This window comes from Lactuca saligna, chromosome 2, assembly GCF_052625555.1.
Source record: "Lactuca saligna cultivar CGN05327 chromosome 2, ASM5262555v1, whole genome shotgun sequence".
NCBI classification, from domain to species: domain Eukaryota; kingdom Viridiplantae; phylum Streptophyta; class Magnoliopsida; order Asterales; family Asteraceae; genus Lactuca; species Lactuca saligna.
In genome coordinates, this window is record NC_136418.1 from 7,128,959 (window position 1) to 7,149,334 (window position 20,376).

Genomic DNA, 20,376 nt, shown 5'->3' on the forward strand with positions numbered 1-20,376 from the left:
TAAGCTCCAAGAAACAACACCTGCTTCAGTCAAATGCAGCACATAGAAGAGTTTAATGTAAAATTAAACTATAGACACAACCTTTGTATAGGAAATTAAATTCAAAATCTAGGTTTTTTATTATACTAAATGACATGATTACTCTCCACATCAAAAATGTAGTTTTGGTGTTCTTTTTTTTTTTTTTTTTTTTTTTTTTTTTAATAATTAATGTCACGATTTATTGAAGAGACAATAAAAGATATACTAGTATACAAACTAAAATATAGGTATGCAAATTCAATGAAATCAAAAAAGCATATGTTTACAAAATATGATTAGAAAAATTAGTTTTGGGTAATATTATAAATTATTGAATTCTATCCTACAACTCCTATTTAGATTAGAGCACATATATATGACCGGGTAAGTTTCTGACTCTTACATCATTACTGTAGTTTACAACAGGTTAACAAGTTATGTGTTACGTGCACGGCCCTCACATTTATTTATTTATTTTTTTTAGAACTCCAAATCTACACTACTCCTAAACTACTCTTAATACCAACTATGTCTCCAATGAGACTTGAACCCTCAACCTCTAGAAGGGAGGGCAACACCCGGTACCCCGCTGGGCTAGAAGCCCTTTGGTGGCGCTCACATTTTAATTACTAGCCTTTAGTCGTAGGAGCTGTAACCATTAAATTGGTTATAATGTGAGAACTAAATGATGTTTTCATGATGTGATGAATTGGTCATAATGTGTTAATGACTAACCTTTGTCTTTCAAGATTTGGTTCGATTCTTGTCATTATTGTATTTAGCATCCGGTATGAAAAAGTTACTTGTGTGTTTTTAAGTTCTTTTAGTTTAAATACATCTACAATTAATGCAGGATTTGTGGGTTTAGCACTTTGATCATAGACATGCTAGGATTTGTGGTCAACTTGTCATCCATGCTGACAGTGTAGTATGTACAATGCTGGGATTAGTGGAATTAACCCCAAGACAGATTTTTGTTGACTTAACTTTGTGTGTTTTTTTCTGTATGTTGAAATAATGATGGCTAATTTACTTTGTGGTTTGTAATGGTTTATGGTTAGCTTATTTACTTTGTGAAATTTCATTTTAAAAACTATTACCTGTTTGGGTAATACCTTTTTTTGTTGAAAAATAAATTTGATTGTTTAAAGATTATATATATAACATATTATCTGTCATGGCATGGCATTTATCCTTTAGGTAATTATTATCTTAGTATAGTACTATAGTATGTATAAAAGGCATTATTACGTATATCAAGACTTGAAAATATAACTGGTTGGAATTATAACTATAAAAGGAAATATTGTCCAAAATAAACACAATTATGAAAATGGAAAAATAATCTCAGATGCTTGGTTACATAAACAACAGAGGATTTCACATAATGGCAAACCTAATATGTACAAACATACCTCAAATTGATCGGTAGTTGCAGTGGTATTGTTCAAAGATATTTCATTACTCCCTTCCTTGGCACCACCTCCACCAATACACTTCAGATTGTCCAGTTCATTTAGATAGAGACTATCAAGATGGTCCTTGTGTGGGTAGATGTAAATGTAGTTGTTTCTTTATCCTCATCGTCTCTGTTTGAAACAACCTCTTCAATATCATCACAAAACTCTATATGGACTTTCTTTAGGTTGGAAAAAAGTTCTGCCATGAGAGGCGAAAACAAGTTCTTAATGCTTCTGCAAAACATAATAGTTATGGTTGTGAGGTTGTGGAATGGGGATTCTGATTGTTGTTTTGGAAGAGTGAAGAATTTATTCCAATTCTTGCACTTCCACACATGACTCATGTTGTCCATTTCCCATAGAACTAATTCCTGGAGGTTGGGAAGTATAATAGGTTGTTGTTGGTTATGGTGAGTTGTTACCAATTCTCTACTTGTTGGACTCTCACTCTCTATCTCAAACACCACCTCCACTCCTTCATAATTATCCAATGTAAGCATACGGAGGTTATGAAAAGAGTGTAGGAGACCAGATGGGAATACAACACTAGAAATATTAGTATCAGTGACTTCTTGTAATGTCTCTTCCTGACTCTGCACACATATATCCCAACAAGAAATGTAATTACTAACGAGAGTACTGAATTGTTTTAATGATTTATAATTCCACACCCATTCACAATTCTCTCTTATAATTTTGGATTTGAATAATATTGTTCTGATTTTAGGCAATTTTTCAAGAAACATTTGCAAATTATTGAAATTGTCAACAGATTAAAAATAGTTGGACCTTTCACCTTCAAATAAATCATTAGAAGATGTTATAGGCTCCTATGCAACAGTAAAATATATTTCAATTAAGATGTGGATTCTTTTCAAACAAGAGATGGAGTTTGGCTTAAAATTGAGTTAATAATCAACAGTAGTTAATTAAGATTTAAAGGGTTAATATAACTAAATTTATCTGTCCATCTAAGTCACCAAACTATTTCCATGCTTTTTTAAGTATCGCCCTTTTCGATTGGTTAACAATAAGAATCTCATGACATTGGTTTCTCTTACTAAAGAAAACAGAGCATCAAGTTGTTCAATTAAAATACAATAGAGTTATAATTGCAAAATTGTCCATATATTTTTATTATTTTTACTTTTTTTTAAAATCATAATATTTTTAGATTATAAGACTTAAGCATCATAAACATTTTGAATCATAACCATTACAATATTATTATTTTTTTCAAAAACTTGCAAACTTGTAAAATAGTATAAAAACTTTTATATAAAAAACCTTTAAAAGAATTTCAAATTTAGACAAAAAAAATTATATATCTTAAATTTTATAAAAACTTCGATTTTTTTTAAAAGCTACCTTTTAACAACAATATTTTTTAAAAGTTCTTTTGTCAACAAACTAAAATAGCAAAATGGATAACTTTACTTTAAATTCGGAGATTAAAAAAAAGTTTTTTTTTATCAGTGTAGTAAAAATCAGCGTAGGCGGCCCCTTACTGTCTACGATTAATGCTAGTTGGTCCAGATAGACAGAGTCGATCTTGGGCCACTATAAAGCGGCCCTAGGCAGTCTAAGCCAGTAAAAAAGTCAGACAGTCAAATTTTTTAAAAAACACAATCCCCGATTAGTAAAATTTATGATATTGGGTGACTAAATTATGATGATTGATGACTAAATGAGAATTGAAGATATCATTAATAGGAGATCAATGATATAAAGACAGTCGAAAACGGACGTCGGATGACAAAGTTATGGATTTTTAATGGACTTTAACTGTCTAATCCTGTTAAAATATAACTTTAAAAATAAATCAAAATTAGCCGATAGATTCTAAACAAAACTTGTAGATCCCCTTGATACCTACACATGGATATAAAGAACGTAAAAACAGAGCTCGTATGAGAAATTTACGGATTTTAGAAGATTATTACTTTTTTAGAGTAACCAACGAGTAACATGTGGCAAGATCTCGGACGTCCCTTCCTACCCACGGCTTGGAACGAGATTGTGACACCGGACGGAGTACACCTAGCGTAACTCAAAGTATGCCTAGCGTACTGCTGTTTTGGCCATTACGCCCAGTGTACCAATGCGTACGCCCAACGTTCGCGGCTGCTTGCAGCCTAAAAATAGAAGGCGTTTTCACTCATTTTTCTCACGTATTCTCATCCAACTCTCTCCTAAACATACCCAAACCTTCTATTCTTCCCCCTAGAACCTCCTATGTGTTAGAAGTGAGTCCCGGAGCACCGGAAAGCCCTGAGAAGAAGAGCTTTCAGCTCAGAAGTTCTGCCATGCAGAGCCCGGTTCCTCGCTAAACTCCTTTGTAAGTGAGTTATGTTTACCCTTCTTTAAGTATAACTTATGTTTAACTTCATTATCTTTATTATCAACCTATAAACAAGATTTATAAGTGATTCCAAGTCGTTATATTGATTGATCTACTTACGGGGATGATGTTTAGGTTGTGATTTAGTAAGGTATTTAAAGTGAGATTTCCAAATAGTATACTTCGTATACCAAACAAACCGTACCTCCGATATGATCCTACATGGTTGTTCCTTACTTGATAGATTATGAAAGTAGACTTTGATTTAATGATGAATCTAGACTAATAATTAGTCACAATAAATATTAGACTAAAAACTTAGCACTAATAATGTTAGGTTTCGTGGAAGGAAAAGACGATTGTTAGAAGCGAAGCGCTGTCCGAATTTCAAGTCGTCACTTTAACAAGTGAGTGCATAGTCCCTTTCATGAAAATGATTTTAATACAAGTATTAATAAAGTTATATGGTTATTATCTGGAAATATGTGCTATATGTATATTTGATGATATACCTTATGCGAACCAGACATGGTTCTATCTATTTACATGATAATAATAATAGAAGTATTTTAAATGAGAAGAAAAATGTATGTCAATACTTAATACTCTGTATAAAATATTACACAAAATTAGGATAGTGTTGCCGAAAGAAAGTTAGTATTGAAAGTTGATTATAAGCATTGTAGGCTTGCTTAGTAATGAAATAGTAGGATTTCCTAATAATGAAACAAGACTTAAAAGAGATTCTTAGTTTAATTAAGTTTGGATATTGGGTAGTATCTTATTAAGGGTACGTGTGTGATCGGAATAGAGAGTAGAAACTCTGTTCGAGGAAATTGATGATCGATGGAGTATGTCCTACGTACAAAAGTACTTTCTAAGTACCAAGTCTTTTTTCAAAGCTCTGTATTTCAGGTGCTACTTGTACCGAGGTATTATTATGTTATGGGTTACGAGTGCTAATCATACTAGGGTACTATAATGTGCTAGAAGTACTGTCATTATAAAGTCCTTTTTTGGCACTATTGCTTGTCGGGGTACATGAGCGTATGGGAGTACTTTATTAGTATTTCCCCATACATTTTATTTTGAAGAGCTTTGGAGTCATCATTTCTTTTATGAAGTGATTGGACGAGCTTTATGTGTCAGCGTTTCCTTTCACGAAGTAATTGAGGGAACTTCGTAGACTGTCTAATAGAGTGTGCCAATAATAGACCACTACCAGGTATGTCTATCTGATGTTGTATTTCCGGATAGGGTGAGTATGGGAGTAAAATACCTCACGGTGTTAGACCACTACTAGGGATAGTTATCTAGATAACCACCCCTGACTCAATTGTCTTATTATCTATTGAATGGAGGTTCGTGGTGAAACTTATTCCATTCCCCTCATTTGTTAATCCTCGTTTGCTACCATGGAATTTCCGAAGCAGCTTATCAGTTTGGTGTTCATATTGATCCTTTAGGCTAGATCTTGTAAGATCGTTGTATAGGATCAATACGTGGGAATCGACGGGATCGGATAAACTGTTTTAGAGATATGATATATTTGTGTTAATGACAATAGTTGGATTTGCAGGTTTCGGATATAGGTTATTATCACATTGTGGGATTAAAATCCCTATGTACTCACCAGGTTTCCCAACTTGACCCACTTACATTATGCTGAGAAATTCAAGGAGTATTAAGCCACTAGTTTAATTAATGTAAGGCTTGTAATATTTCATTATGCTTATGTTTTTGTATTAACAATGACATACCAATATTTTAATATAAATAAAATATATTTCTTCGGAAATGCTTTGATAATATCATTATCATGTTTTCTGGGAACAAATTCCGCAATATTATTCTTCGAAAAAGGATACTCTGATTTTTAAATAAGCAGAAACAAATTGGTCTTTTCTAGCCATGAAATTGAGGATGTCACACAGACGAAAATTGTCAACAAGGTCGTGGAAGTATACCTTTGCTGCTTTATTCAAGGAAACCTAATAACTTGGTTCAAATGGTTGTCCTGGGCAGAATTTTGGCACAACATGACCTTTCATACTCATAGAAAATGAAGACAAGTGTTACTAAGAAGCAGAAATAAGTGGACTTTTCAGAAGGAGATTGGTTGTACTTGAAACTACAATTGTAGAGGCAACTATCAATGACCATTTAAAAAATTAGTTGCTCATTTTTGTTGGGTTTTTATCACCGAAAGGATATGTGATGTGGCTTATAAGTTACAAATTATCGAACACAACTAAGATTATATAAGTATTTCAGTTACGAAAGGCCATTGGCAACCAAGTGATAGCTCCTTTGTTCACTATAGAGTTCCAACTAAAATTGGAGTTGAATACTCCATTAGGGGTGAGTAATATGTTGGCATTTGACTCTGAGGTTTTGGTTAAATGGGAATGCATTCTCGACTTCAACTCCACTTGGGAAGATTTGGATAACATTCATGGTACATTTCCTGAATTTGACCTTGAGGACAAGGTTGGGGTGGGGTAATGTCATGAACCCACTAATACAATTTATTACATATAAAAGAAGTGAGAACAAGACATGACCATTAGAATATAGGACCACAACAAACCACTTGAACACGAAAAAAAATTTTGGATAACATTCATGGTAATTTTCTCGAATTTGACCTTGAACACAAGGTCAATCTTTGGGGTAGGTTAATGCCATGCACCCATTGCTATAATTTAATAATTTATTACGTACAAAAGAAGAAAGAACAAAACAAGGTCATTAGAAGATGGGAACACACCGGACCATTTGAACACTACAAACCAATTAATGGACCACTGGTATTTTAGGAATTAATCATAAGTTGTTATTGTTGTCGGGGTATTTAAGGTAGTGGGGAGGTATGTATGAGGTATTGCATAATTTGGTCTGATTGTCTTATAGGACACCCTTATCTTCTCTAATTGCTATCATTCTATCCTTGTCTTTACATTTCAATCAAGAAAACTTTTGAATCCGTTGTTGGTGTGCGAGGTTTCTCTATTATCGTTTTGAATCTATAACATCAACAGATTAAAAATAGTTGGATTTTCACCTTCAAATAATTTATTAAAGATGTTACAGGCTCCTATGCAACAAGAAAATATATTTTATTTAAGATGTGGATTATTTTCAAATAAGAGATGGAGTTGACTTGAAATTGAGCTAACAAGTAACACTAGTCAATTAAAGGGTTAAGTTAACTAAATTTATCTTCCCATCCAAGTCACTGAACTGTTTCAATACAACCTTTTTGACCAATTAAAAAACAATAGAGTAAACAATAGTCCCTATGCGTTTAAGCTATTGCCCTTTTTGATCGGTTAAGAATAAGAAGCTAACATTGGTACCCCTTACTAAAATTTCTAGAAAAAGAGGATGAATGGACTCGATCTTGGACATCACAACCAAAAAGCAATAGAGTAAATTGTAAAAATGCTCACTATGATTAGCTTTTTAAAAAGTGGTCCTTGTTCCTAAAAATTGAAACAAAAAAAGACATGCTTATGACAAGGTTTCATTGTGGTTTTGGTTTGTGAGACTTTCATCATTAAAAGAGGACCGTTAAATATGTATAAAATAATCATTTACCCCTTGCATGGTTTATATAAATGAAAATGGGCGCACCATAAACCATCTCATTTCCCTACGGTCAGATGCCCCAAGCCACCTCCTCTATAAATCAAACCCCTTCCACCCCACATCCTATGGAACCGATAGTATCCACCAACAATCCACTCGCCACCTTCCTTTTCTTATCTCCACAATAAATGGGAAGAAAAAAACAATTGGAACAAATATGAGCAAGACATCAAAAGAAAATTTAAAATCAAGATGCGTTTGTGTCTTTGAAATCCGCTCTCCCTTCCATATTAATCTACCAGACCCAAGACCCACCTAGATCATTTTTTTTCAAGCTAGTCTCTCTATAATGTAGATTTTTTTTATCAATTTTGAAGAAGAAAATCATTCAACTTGCTATCAAGATCAAGAAAAAAGATGAAAGGAATTTATATAAGTACTTTAACTTCAACTCTCATCTATCTAATTATGTTGGTCAAGTTTTAAGCTGAATCGATTCAAAACTTGAGTTGTTGGTGATATTTGGTCCAAATCATGTTTAGAAAAAAAAATTGTTTGTATTAAATGTCAAGTCCTTTTATTTTAAATTATTTCGGGTTGTGGGATTTTTTAGTTGATGTTTTTAGTTAATAATTTATTAAATTTGTTATTTTTTACTAAAAAGTAATTAGTGACATTTATAATGATTTATCAACTAAAGTTAGGTGACGAAAAATTATTCACATTTATACATGATCTCTAATGAAAAAAACATGTTTGTAGTCATTTTATAAATAAAAAAGTTGGTCACTCTTATACATGACTTGTATTTTTACATCAGGTCAAGAAATGGTTTGTCCCTTTTTTATTCAAAAAGCAGGAGCTTAATTATTAATTAAGTAAGAAAGTGAAATTGAAATCCATACCTGCTCTTGCTCTTGGATATTCTCTTCCGATTCGTCATTTCCTGTGTTTTCTCCGCAGTTTTCTATTGAAATCACCAAAAGTGCCCCCAGATCCAAATTGGTGGCGGTAGGTGTGAAAACATTTCTAAAACTTTCACATCCTTGAATGCTTATGCTTTCAACAGCTTGAAAGCCACGCACAAGGGGATGAGAGTTATCTGCACCTTTTATCCTCCACACCTCTCTTAGCTTCTCAGAATTCTCCACTTTGATGCTTCTTAAGTTGCTGCTATTGTTTTCTTCTCCAATTGCACTAGCACAATCCAAGTTGATGTTGAATAACAATTCAATGGAACCACAGTTCTCGATTTTAAGCTCTTCAAGATTACGCAACGTAAACAAGGGATTGCATGGAAATAGAGTCACAAGCTTATCACAATTTCTCACATCAATCTCTCTCAACTTAACTTCCTCACTCGTACTAAATTCACAAGGCCATATCTCTTTCAGATTCCACATACTACTAACATGCAGTTTCTCTAACTTGGGAATCAGAACCTGCATGATAATCATTTAGTAATAGTCCCATCTAACAATAATACCCCACACAATCAAATTACAATATATTTTGAAAAATTTAACTGAAAAGATCCTTTGAAATATATTAGCATTAAAAATATATATTTACCTCTTCCTTCAACAAACTAGATGTTTCAGACTTTTTCACGGGATATATGCTTGTGAAACCTGGAATGCCGTCAAGTTTCAACTCCATGAGTTGTGGTAGCACAATTATTTTGACATGATCGCACAAACCTGATAGCTTTGGTAGCCCACACAAAGATAAAAACTTCAGCTTGGGGAACGTAATTGTCTCTTCTTCACTACCCCCGGTGCATCTGACTTCTTCCATATTATGACATTCATAAACTTCAAGATGCTCAAGCTTTTTTAAAGTTCTTGCAACACCAAGTGTAAAGAGGTGTTTCAACTCTGCACACTCTGAAACGACAAGGACTCTTAAATTGTAGAATGTAGAGGACTGAAGAGGTTGTGAGGAGGACTTAACCTCAACATCTTCAAGATCGTTCATATCTCCCACACTTAAACATAGTACCTCTGTTTTCTTAAACAACATGTTCATTCGAGATTCTAATAATTCACCTTTGTCAATAACCAACTGCAATGTGTTTTCATACGAGTGCCTGCTCTTTATGGAATCTCCATATAAATAGCGCCCCACTGAGATCTGGAATCTTTGGAGCTTCTCAAATGACGTATTCTTCGGTTGAACATTGTTATCATAGAACTCAAGTTCTAATGCAGAAAGATCTTTTGAACGCTCTGCCATCTCATTGCAGTTATCATCTGTGAGACTAATCGCCTTTCGATCTCGATCAACCACTCTCATATAGAGCTCTTCAAGTTTAACCAATTTTTTAAGACACCATTATCTATACAAATACCATAACAATTTGACAAATCCAGTAGCCTTAGCTTCTTCAAATTTCCGATTATGGAAGGTAACCGGTCAATGTCAGAATCAGCAAAGCTGAGCACTTCTGGACTCGACAAATTTCCAATACAAGAGCAATCAAACATCCTTAAGGAGCATTGATGGAGATGAAACACTCGAAGGTTGGCGAAGTATTCAGGGGATGAAGGAAGCAATGGATATTTCATTTTATCATAGGATATAACCTGGAGCTTTCCCATTTCTTTATAGAAGTCTTGGGGGAACCTCAACGACTTATCTCCATCTATAAGTTTCAAAATGGTTAGGTTTGGAAATTTGAGTTCTCTAGAAAATTCGGACATACTCTTGCATGTTAATGAAAGTCTTTTACAAGAGTCATTTGTATCATCCGCATGAAACTCTAGTGTATTACCATGGTTGACGATTGAAGCATGCCCCACTTCATAATACATACCTAAAACAAAAGAACGGACCAAATTGTGCATCTTGACGCATCTAACATCATCACTTTCAAGCAACAAATTTGTATGGATGAGCCGCTCAATGCATGTGTTGAGTCTGATTCTTGCTTCTCCTATGGTATACACTTTTTTAAAGAATTTCAATCCCCATCCATACTTCACCAACTCCTCAGTAGGAATATTGAAATCATCCGGAAACAATCCACAAAGCAAAAAAGTGGATTCAGTCTCCTCATCTTGGAGGTTGTCGTAGCTCGTTTTAAAAACTTTAGACACAACATTGTCAATGTCATGGTGCTCTAAATGAGACAATGCATCCTTTCTTTTATCTCTCAGAGTACACGCCATGGTTTTGATGGCAATGGGTAGTCCGCAACACTTCCTTACAATATCTTCTCCTATCTTATGGAGCTCATGATCAGATGTTTCTACAAACTGCCAGAATAATCTTTGTGCTTCTGAATCTATTAGAAGTCCCACATGGAGAATCAAATTACCTTCAACCCCCATCATAGTGCAAACATGTCTGTCTCGTGATGTTAACAGGACCTTGAAGTCGACACCTTGATTTGGCAAAGGACTTAAACCAATATCTTCGAGATCAACAGTCTGTCGTACATCATCCAATACTATGAGGAACTTATTCTTACCTCCATCTGATTTGGCCTTGAACCCTCGACGAAGCTTATCAGCTCTTACCGAACTATTTTTTTCGCCGAGGTCTACATTAAGGTAATATGCTATAGTTTCCTAAATGGAAATAGGGTCTGTCTTTTCCCCTATCACCACCTCAATAATAAAGTTAAACATTTTCTTTTCTTCGGCAACCTTCTTCAGCCTTTGCATCATTGTTGTCTTCCCTACTCCGCCCATCCCACATAAGGCTATCATGTGGGCTTTGTGATTCACTCCGAGTGCTTTGAGTGTTTCTGTAAAAGTAACCTCTCTTGATTGGAAGTCATTGTGTTCGGATGAGGGTGTCGAGGTGGATGCCTTCATGGAATCAACCCTTCCCGGAGGAATTCAATGATCAGCCTAGTTGATCTCTTTGTATCGTCTCATGACACTGTCGATCTCCTCATTTATCTCAAAGACATTCCTTCCTGCCCTGTATCTAATCTTTAGATTAAAACAATTGCCAGTGTTACGAGAAACATTTTCCACTTTTGCGTTGATCTTTCCTACATCACCCAACCAACCCCCGACTTGGACAGGAACCTCAAGATTGTTGCTAATGTTCTGCCTCATTTTCTCCTCAACACCGTCTTTTACAACATTTAATTCCGTCATTTTGATAACCATGTCCATCATATATATTGGGCATAAAATGAGGTAGCGTAGCTATCTATTAATGGGAACCATGAGGATCGGAACAACCTCTCTCATGATTTCATTAGCAGTTTCCATTGTAGGATATTCTTTTGATAGCACCTGCATAGTAGCCAACAATTGATCAAACACATCTCAATGGAAACTAATAACGGAAGAGCAATTGAATGTACCCTAAATTCATTGCATTGAGTAAGGACCAATGATCAAAAAGTTTTATCTCATAATTAATCTGAAATGAACTTAAAGATAAAGTTTTAAGAATTTGAAGGACCATGATAGTAATAGAAATCAACAAAAATCTTGCTAGAAGTTAGTGATATTTCTTATTCACAAAAAAAAAAAAAAAAAAAAAAAAAAAAAGAAATCAACAAAATGGTTTTTGATTGATTAATTATAAGAAAATTAAAATATGATGATTTTAAAGATGGTGATATAGCAATTACATGCATCATTGATTCATTTCATTAGATGATGTAATGTGTAGAAAACTACATTTAGTAAATCAAAATATGAATTTTAGAATATATCAACTTTGTGCCAACATTAAAGAAATTTTATATTATTATTCTTAATGTTTTGGAACATGAGGATGGTAAAAAAAATAATTGGGAAGAATTGTAAAAAATGATTCAACAATGATCACCACGAATTAGTTTTCTTTATGTACCATAAATAAGAGTTTTAGAGGGATTGAAAACAAAAACTAGAACTCAAAACCTTATTGTATGTCACCTAGAAAATTTAAATCTTTGCACTATTAACAAAATTGGCCCTTGAACTTATTATTTAATGTCATATTCTTCAATTTTACACTTATAATTAAGTTTAGATAACTCTATTATTATAAATCCTCGTGATTTGCAACCACATCTAAATTTTTGTTAAGAGATTTAACCTTTTGCTAAGAAACATGCATGTAACTAAAAAGAATTAATCAAAGATGAAATTGAAAAAAAAATATATTTTTTTTATGACTTTCCTCTATAAATTTGTTAATGTTTTCCTCATTTGTCCTTTACACCCATCTTTACTTAAAAAAAAAAAGTTAATGTAAATGATATGATTTTTAATTTGGTTATTAAAGTTTAATAATCATTAAAAATGACATTTCTTAAACGGTTATATAAGATAATATACTAATAATATTAGACCGGATTGGTCATCACTTTGTCATTGAATTAGAACAAAAACCAACACACTTTTTTCATATTACTTTAAAATAAAGTTTTTTATTTTGTATTATCCAAATCTTCTCTTGATAATTATAAAATCACGGATGAAATTATAAACATGGAAGAAGTTGATTGACATCATTTGTATTTAAGATCTCCTCCTCATTTGGGAAAATAGGTTTTAATACACACACACTACTTATTTAAAATACTATGAATTGTAAAAGCTAGGATACTTTAGAAATCAGTGCTTTAAATTTATATGTTGATTTTCGGATACGGAAGACCTGCTATAATCCAGCAACAAACTATATCCATCCTCAATTCCTTTAGTCAAGTCAAATTGTATTAGCTTTGGCCCCTAGACTATGATGTAACTGGTAAAAATAGACGTTCTCATAATCTAAAATGAAATTGAAGATAAACTTGTGGCAACTTTAAACATGATGATAGGAACAGAAGTTAAGGGTACTTGCAAAGAATAATATTCAATTTTGTCTCAATTTAGTTTGGTAGTAAATGTTTGAAAATCTTTATAAAAGAAAAAAGATATATTGAGTTCGTTATTTTTTATAACTAATTAGCATGACCAATTTGTTATTAGCTTGAGTTTTTCAACTTAGCAGATCAAATAATTCCAAATTAAAATAATTTTGTAGTCATTTCAACATATCTCTCTCATCATCATTTACTACCAATATTATATCTTATGAATCATCGAGTGCGAAAGTCACAATCCAGGTTCAATTTGAAAAACATGCATAAAAAACAATGGATTGCATAGAAAGGAGAGTACCTGGACCTTTGTTTTGTTCTTGCAATCTTCTTCTATGAAAGTCTAAAACTTTTGAGAATAACATACTCAGAAGGGTATTTAAAGTGAGAAAAGCTAAAGCATCAACACGGAAAAAAGCAAAAGCATCAAGAATGTTTTGTATTAGATGTTTAGGCGTTGTAGGGGGTTTGGTATCCTTACTTTTTATTTATTTCTGGTCTTTTCATTAGAAATTAAAGGTATATCTTTTATATGAAATTTTGTTTGTCTTATAAATATAAAAAGAATAAAATTTAGTAATTAGAAACTATTAATTAGCCATAAGTAAATGAAAAAGGTTTATTATGTCATTAATTCAATATCAATCAAAAAAAATTATATATTAGATGTCGTCGTAAAACTATCAATAGAGTATCAAGATTTTAATTAGAGTATCAAGATTTTAATTTTCAAATTTATTACTGAAAAAGTAACAAAGAATTCGTCATTGACGATATAAAATATAACTTGATAACAAAGAATTTATTACTTATAATTCTCTTCACATTGTAACAGTTTTCATCTCACAGAAATAACATGCTATCTTTTTTATTTTTTATTTTTAATGATTTTAATTATGTGACATCCTCAAGCAAAGATAATTTACATATACCAAATTAGCATCCAAACAATACAGCATCAAACATATAATAAGCTTTGGAAAAACGAAATCCAAAACCGAAATCATAAATTTTCTCAATACCGATTCTTTTACGTATTGATTATAATTTTGATTTTATGATCTTGATTTCTTTGGTCACGTTTGTTGACAGCCAAATGGTTTGTTTCTGAGAGTTTGTTGCAGAACTTAAGCTTTTATTTCGGTTAGGAGTTTTGCAATTTGGGGCTAGATCTCTAGTAAATATTTCCAGAAAGATCACGGTGTTTTACATTTCTATTGTTTCTTTTTCCAAGTATTTTATTGTTGGTTAAAAATAATTATTAAACTACATTATCAGAAAAGAAAAAAAGGAAAGTTTGTTAGATGATAAGTAGTTTCCAAATGGCTCCTTTTATACCTCCATTGATGTGTATTAGGCTAGAAATAAGACATTTGTAACAAAATTTTGATCCACCCAAAAAAAAAAAAAAACAGAAATCTTATATGTGCAAATAACATGAATGTGTCCATCTTCAAAGGGGTCAATAGCATCGGTACTAATAAAACTGAAATAACAAAGACATCATGGTGCATTGATACAATTTAGTTTAGAATTTTAATAAGAGGGCTAAATGCAAGTAATAGCAACACATTTATTTATTTGTGGATTATAGCATCACACTGTCATTTCAGTATATTACATTAGTGTAATGTGTAAGAGTTTTGAAAATTTTACCCAACCAAAGCAGTGAAACTTGTTGTGTATTTTAATGAAATTGTTATTTCCTCTGTTTTTCTACACATTTTCCGATCATATAAGAGTTACATTACTAATACCTGCAGATTTATTATTTCCATCTAAGAGACTAAAGAGCTAAATTCCCAAATTTACTGTTAATGTTCATTGAGCATATCAAATCCTAAAGTATGCAACCTCTTGTTTCAAAAATTAAAACGCTAATTTTAATGGAAATAATCAGGCTAGACAAGGTTACATTAGGTTTATCCCATAAATCACATTGACAAATTAAGCTTCCCAGTAAATGCGAAACCAGATAAATATTTTATTGTAATATATTTTGATATAAATGACCAAAAAAGTCGGCTGGAAAAAAATGAATGGAGTACACTGGCGACTTCAACGGGGAGGGTGGGGTAAGTGGTGGTTGGGTGATGGAGAATTAACAAATTAATAAATAAGAAAATAAGAAAGAAACAAAAAATATTAAAACGAGAGTTGATGGTAAAATGGTCATTTTACTATGACATAACTGTTAAATCCTAAAGGTGTTAATGATAAGGACCAGTGGTTAAAGAAAATGACACCATGAGTGCTAAATTTTTGAAACTTGAAGTGAAAATGCGAATTTGTGTATACTATAGGGACCAGTTCTGTGATTTACTCTTAATATAATTAATAAGAATATATACAGTAAAGCCCCGATATTTTCATCCAATTGACACGAAAGTCCCAAACTAATTTTTTTTGACACAAAAGCCTGAATTACCGGCATTTATTGACCCGATTGACCTTTTCTGCCGGTAACTCATTTAATAGCCGGTAATCGAGATGATGTGGCTACTAACGCTTAATTGGAAGATGACGAGAACATCATTAAATGAAGAAGGGTTAATCGAGCTGGAAAAACCTCTCTTTCTACTGCGATAATTCTAGGGTTTTTACTGTGAAGGAGATACGAATTCGAGTCCAAGGGAGATACGAGTTGGAGCCTTGAAGATGGAAGGTGTGTTGGACTTTGACACGATCGACGTGGAACTAGATGAAGACCTTCTAAAGAAACAGAGTAGGAGATGTAGAGATGAGTTCTTGAACTCACTGTCTCTTGACGATGAAGATGAAGACTTCATTATCCCATTATTCGAGAATGTTGAAGATGATGAAGCACCCGTGGAAGAAGAACCTTTGGATGACGAACAGGAGGAGGAAGAAAATGTAGATGAAGTTGTGGATGAAGAGGAAAATGATAGTGAAGCTCAGTTTAAATATTCCACACATGATCCAAATGTGAAATGGAATAGAATGAAACCTCAAGAGGGAGAAAGGTATGAATCTCCACAGCAACTTAAACTCTGTTTAACAAATCATGCCATATCTAAAGGTTATCAGATTAGGTTTCATAAATGTGATAGTGTTAGACTACACTGTGTGTGTGCTAGTGATCATGAGAAATTTGGTTGCCCTTATTATGTTAAAGCCTCTTGGATGAGCACTGAAAAGTCATTCCAAATAAAGAAAATGTATCCACATCATACATGTGTCAAGAATTTTAACAATGGAAAACTTATGGGACCAACATGGTTAGCTAGACAATTCCTTAAAGAACTTATTAGGACACCTAATTTGAAAGCTAAGGAAATCCAAGAAAAAGTTCAACACAAATTTCACACTAAGATTTCATGGGTAAGGAGTTATAGGGCTAGATGTAGGGCAATGTCCATGATTGAGGGAAAATTAGGTGATCACTATGCAAGGGTGTGGGATTATGGTGGTGAATTGCTAAGATCCAATCCAGACAGCACCATTAAAATTTGTGTCGAAGACAACAATGATGGTATAACTATTTTCAAAAGGATGTACATATGTTTCAAATCAATCAAAGAAGGGTGGAAGATGGGTTGTAGAAGGGTAGTAGGGATCGATGGATCTTTTCTGAAAGGGCAGTGTAAGGGACAATTATTAACAGCCATAGGTAGGGACCCAAACAATCACGTTTTTCCCATAGCTTGGGCTGTAGTTGAAATTGAGAATAAGTTTAACTGGAAGTGGTTCCTTCAGTTGTTAGAGGTTGACCTTGGAATGGATGCAAGAAGGGGCATGTGTGTAATTTCAGACCAACATAAGGGTCTTCTTGAGGCAACAAAGGAGGTGTTACCATATGTTGAGCATAGACAGTGTGCACGACATATCTATGCCAACTTCAGACAAGTATATAGTGGAATTCAGTTAAGGAACCTATTCCGGAAGGCTGCCAAATCAACTGTAGAGGGTGAATTCAAGAATCACATGGATGAGATAAGACAGATTAGCCCAGGTGCTTATGAACATCTAATGGCAAGGGAGCCAAATACATGGTGCAGGGCTTTCTTTTCCACTGGATTAGCCTGTGAGGCTGTAGAAAATGGTATGGCAGAATGCTTCAATGCAGTTATACTTGATGCTAGGAAGAAGCCACTACTGACGTGTGTCCATCTGCAATTAAGAGATAAGGTTTACAACCTCAGGGAGTTAGCTGAAAAATGGGAAGGAGATGTGTGTCCATCTGCAATTAAGAAAATGGAAGAATTTGGAGAGGACTTGAAGTAAGTTCTCCTTGTTTTGTATACATTTATGCTAAGTTATTAATAACTTTTATGCTAATTTAGTAACAACTTTTATTTGCAGTTTTTGGAGGGTACACCCTAGTGGACAAAATGAATTTGAAGTTAGAAATGGTCTTGAATCATATGGAGTCAACATAGAGAAAAGGAGTTGTGCATGTAGACTTTGGGATGTATCAGGGATACCATGTGTCCATGCCCAAGCATCTATCATGTTAACTCATCAGGATCCAAAGACATTTATCAGCAAGTGGTTTGGTAAGGCAATGTACATTTCAAGTTATAGTTATAACATTCTACCTGTTAATGGCAGCAATTTATGGATAGAAGCTCCTTATATTAAGCCCTTACCCCCCTTAGAGAGGAGGATGCCAGGCAGGCCTACTGTGAAAAGGAAAAGGCATGTATCAGAGAGGGATGACAAGTTCTCTCAAGTGTCCTCAAAGGGCAGAACTGTCCAATGTCAAAACTGTCAACAAAAGGGGCACAACAAGAAAACCTGTAAAAATCCACATGTTGAACCAGATCCTAAACCCAATAAGAAAATAGGCAGGCCAAGATTGGACCCTAGTCTAACCCAATGGACAAGACGTGGTAGAGGGGGGACAAGGGGAAATAGAGGAGGTGGTAGGGTACCTAGAGGTGGGGGTGGCTTTCATAGCTGGTTTGAAAGAGGTGAAACCTCAAATACAGTACCACCCCAAAAAAGGGTCAATGAAGAATATAATTCTGAAGAGATGGTGGATGTAGATGTGATGAGTGATGGAGATGGGCTGGATATGGCAGATATGGACTACATTACACAACAAATTACAGAGTTGAGGAAATCAGGTTACACTGATGTAGACATTATAAGATGCCTTGGAATTACAAAAGCTCATTTAGAAGAGTTTGGATATGTGGTAAGGTTTCATTTAGTGTTTATGTATATGATTAAGTGTTTTTTACTATTTTTTTTTTTTCTGTTTTAGGCTGCCAATGTTGAAGGTGGACTAGAAGGAGATGGACAGGGTAATGAAGAAGAAGGAGGACATGGACAAGGAGATGGAGTGGAAGGAGGTGGAGATGGACAAGAAGGAGAAGGAGATGGAGAAAAAGAAGATGGAGAAGGAGATGAAGGAGATGGACAAGAAGAAGATGCAGAAGGTGTTCCAGTGAATGATCCAGTACAACAAGGGCATTTTGGGAATAATATGAAACAAAGAACAAGGAGACCCTCAGAGAGGATCATTCTTCAGAAGCTGAAAAAGAAGGTGGTTGACCCTCTTGGTATAGGAATGTGTGAAGATAAGGCATTAGTTATAGATTAGTGATAGGGGTTATCATCTTTTGGTTCATATTTTGTCAAAGGTGATACTATGTAAACTGATGCATACCATCTTTTGGTTCATATTTTGCATACCACTTTGTGGTTCATATTTTGTAAATGGTGGTGCATATCCACTTATATTGGTTCATATTTTGTAAACAATTACTGGTAATTAAGCAAGGGCATTAACCAATGGTCACAATTGATCAATGTCATATTTTATTTCAAGTTTGGTTGTGCAGGTTAGCCTTGGTTATTGACAGTTTTATTATTCATATGTGGTTCATAGTTGTGGTACTTTGATTTCACCATAATTCAATACAACATAAGTAAAATGTTCATTACATTGCAAAAGAAACAACATCGTACATAGTGACTACATATCCCAATACATTATCTTAAAATACAAACCAAAACATAAACCCAAAATAAACCAGAACATTGACCACCTTGGAACACCACCACCTGCACCTTGCACTTGAGCTGGAACAACTTCTAATACTGCTTCTTCCATTTGTTCTACAACATCTCCATTCCACCCATTGTGCAATTGTAAGAGCAAGTCCTTGTACCACTGATTAGGGAGTGGAGGATCCACCCAATCAAAGAATTTGCAATCTTTACTCGAATCCTGGATAATCCAAGATTAAAGAAAGAAAAAAAAACTAAAAGATGAAGAATTTCAACATTAACAACTAACCCTATAATTTGGGCATCCAATGAATCTTCTTCCAGGATTTCTTGTCTTCCATGAAGTCCACCTTCCAACTAAGTCACCGCAATCGCAATGTGTCCTTTGAGGGGGATTGAACCTTCGCATAACCTTGCTTCCAATAGATGAAGAAGACGACATTCTCGTCTTTTCCTTTGAAAAATACGAAGCTAGGGTTCATGGGGATTGATGGTATGGTGCTTAAGTAAGGTCGACAACTCCACATAAGCCTCTCATTTAATAAATCAGTGGTCCATGTAAGCATTTGGTGCCACTTCACCAAGTAAACCGGATGCACCGGCAGAAAAGGTAAATCGGGTCAATAAATGCCAGTAATTCGGGCTTTTGTGTCAAAAAAAATTAGTTTGGGACTTTCGTGTCAATTGGATGAAAATATCGGGGCTTTACTGTATATATCCCTAATTAATAAGCCAAAATCCACTAAAATAATATTATATATGCCCATTGGATAACTTAGAAAATGACTCCAACTTAACAAATATGATTTATGTATTGATACTAAGCACTATCCAACAAAATATGCTTTATATTTTCTGTTCCAAATGGTATCCACAACATTCTGTTTTGAAAACTTATAATCAATTAGTTAAGTCTTCTAAATGTGTGTGTGATTAGTGTTACTTTGGATGCTTATTGGAATGGTCGAACAAGAGTCTAAAGGTGCATGGATGAAGCAGCTGAACATTAATGTATACTGTGATATTATTATTATTATCTTATATTTCACTCACTGGTTTCATGATGAATATATACTTTGCATATAGAAACAAAGTGCACCACTAGTTGGCAAGAAAATTAGTCATATCAATTTGTAATCATAATATAGAAATTCCAAGTATGT

The 20,376-nt window shown here is 33.9% G+C and overlaps 2 protein-coding genes across 2 annotated transcripts; both read right to left on the bottom strand.

Annotated features, from left to right (window-relative positions):
- Window positions 1–1,379: 1,379 nt before the first annotated feature.
- Window positions 1,380–11,660, bottom strand: LOC145030630 (uncharacterized). Its single transcript, XM_078979009.1, has 3 exons — window positions 8,986–11,660; window positions 8,319–8,855; window positions 1,380–2,074 (listed from the first exon to the last, which is right to left on the bottom strand). The coding sequence occupies exons 1-3, from the start codon at window positions 9,706–9,708 to the stop codon at window positions 1,538–1,540; spliced, it is 1,797 nt and encodes a 598-aa protein (XP_078835135.1). The 5' UTR covers window positions 9,709–11,660; the 3' UTR covers window positions 1,380–1,537.
- On the bottom strand, window positions 9,748–10,891 carry LOC145029487 (putative disease resistance protein At4g27220). Its single transcript, XM_078978006.1, has 3 exons — window positions 10,886–10,891; window positions 9,826–10,844; window positions 9,748–9,751 (listed from the first exon to the last, which is right to left on the bottom strand). Exons 1-3 carry the CDS (start codon window positions 10,889–10,891, stop codon window positions 9,748–9,750), a joined length of 1,029 nt encoding a protein of 342 aa, XP_078834132.1.
- Window positions 11,661–20,376: the final 8,716 nt, after the last annotated feature.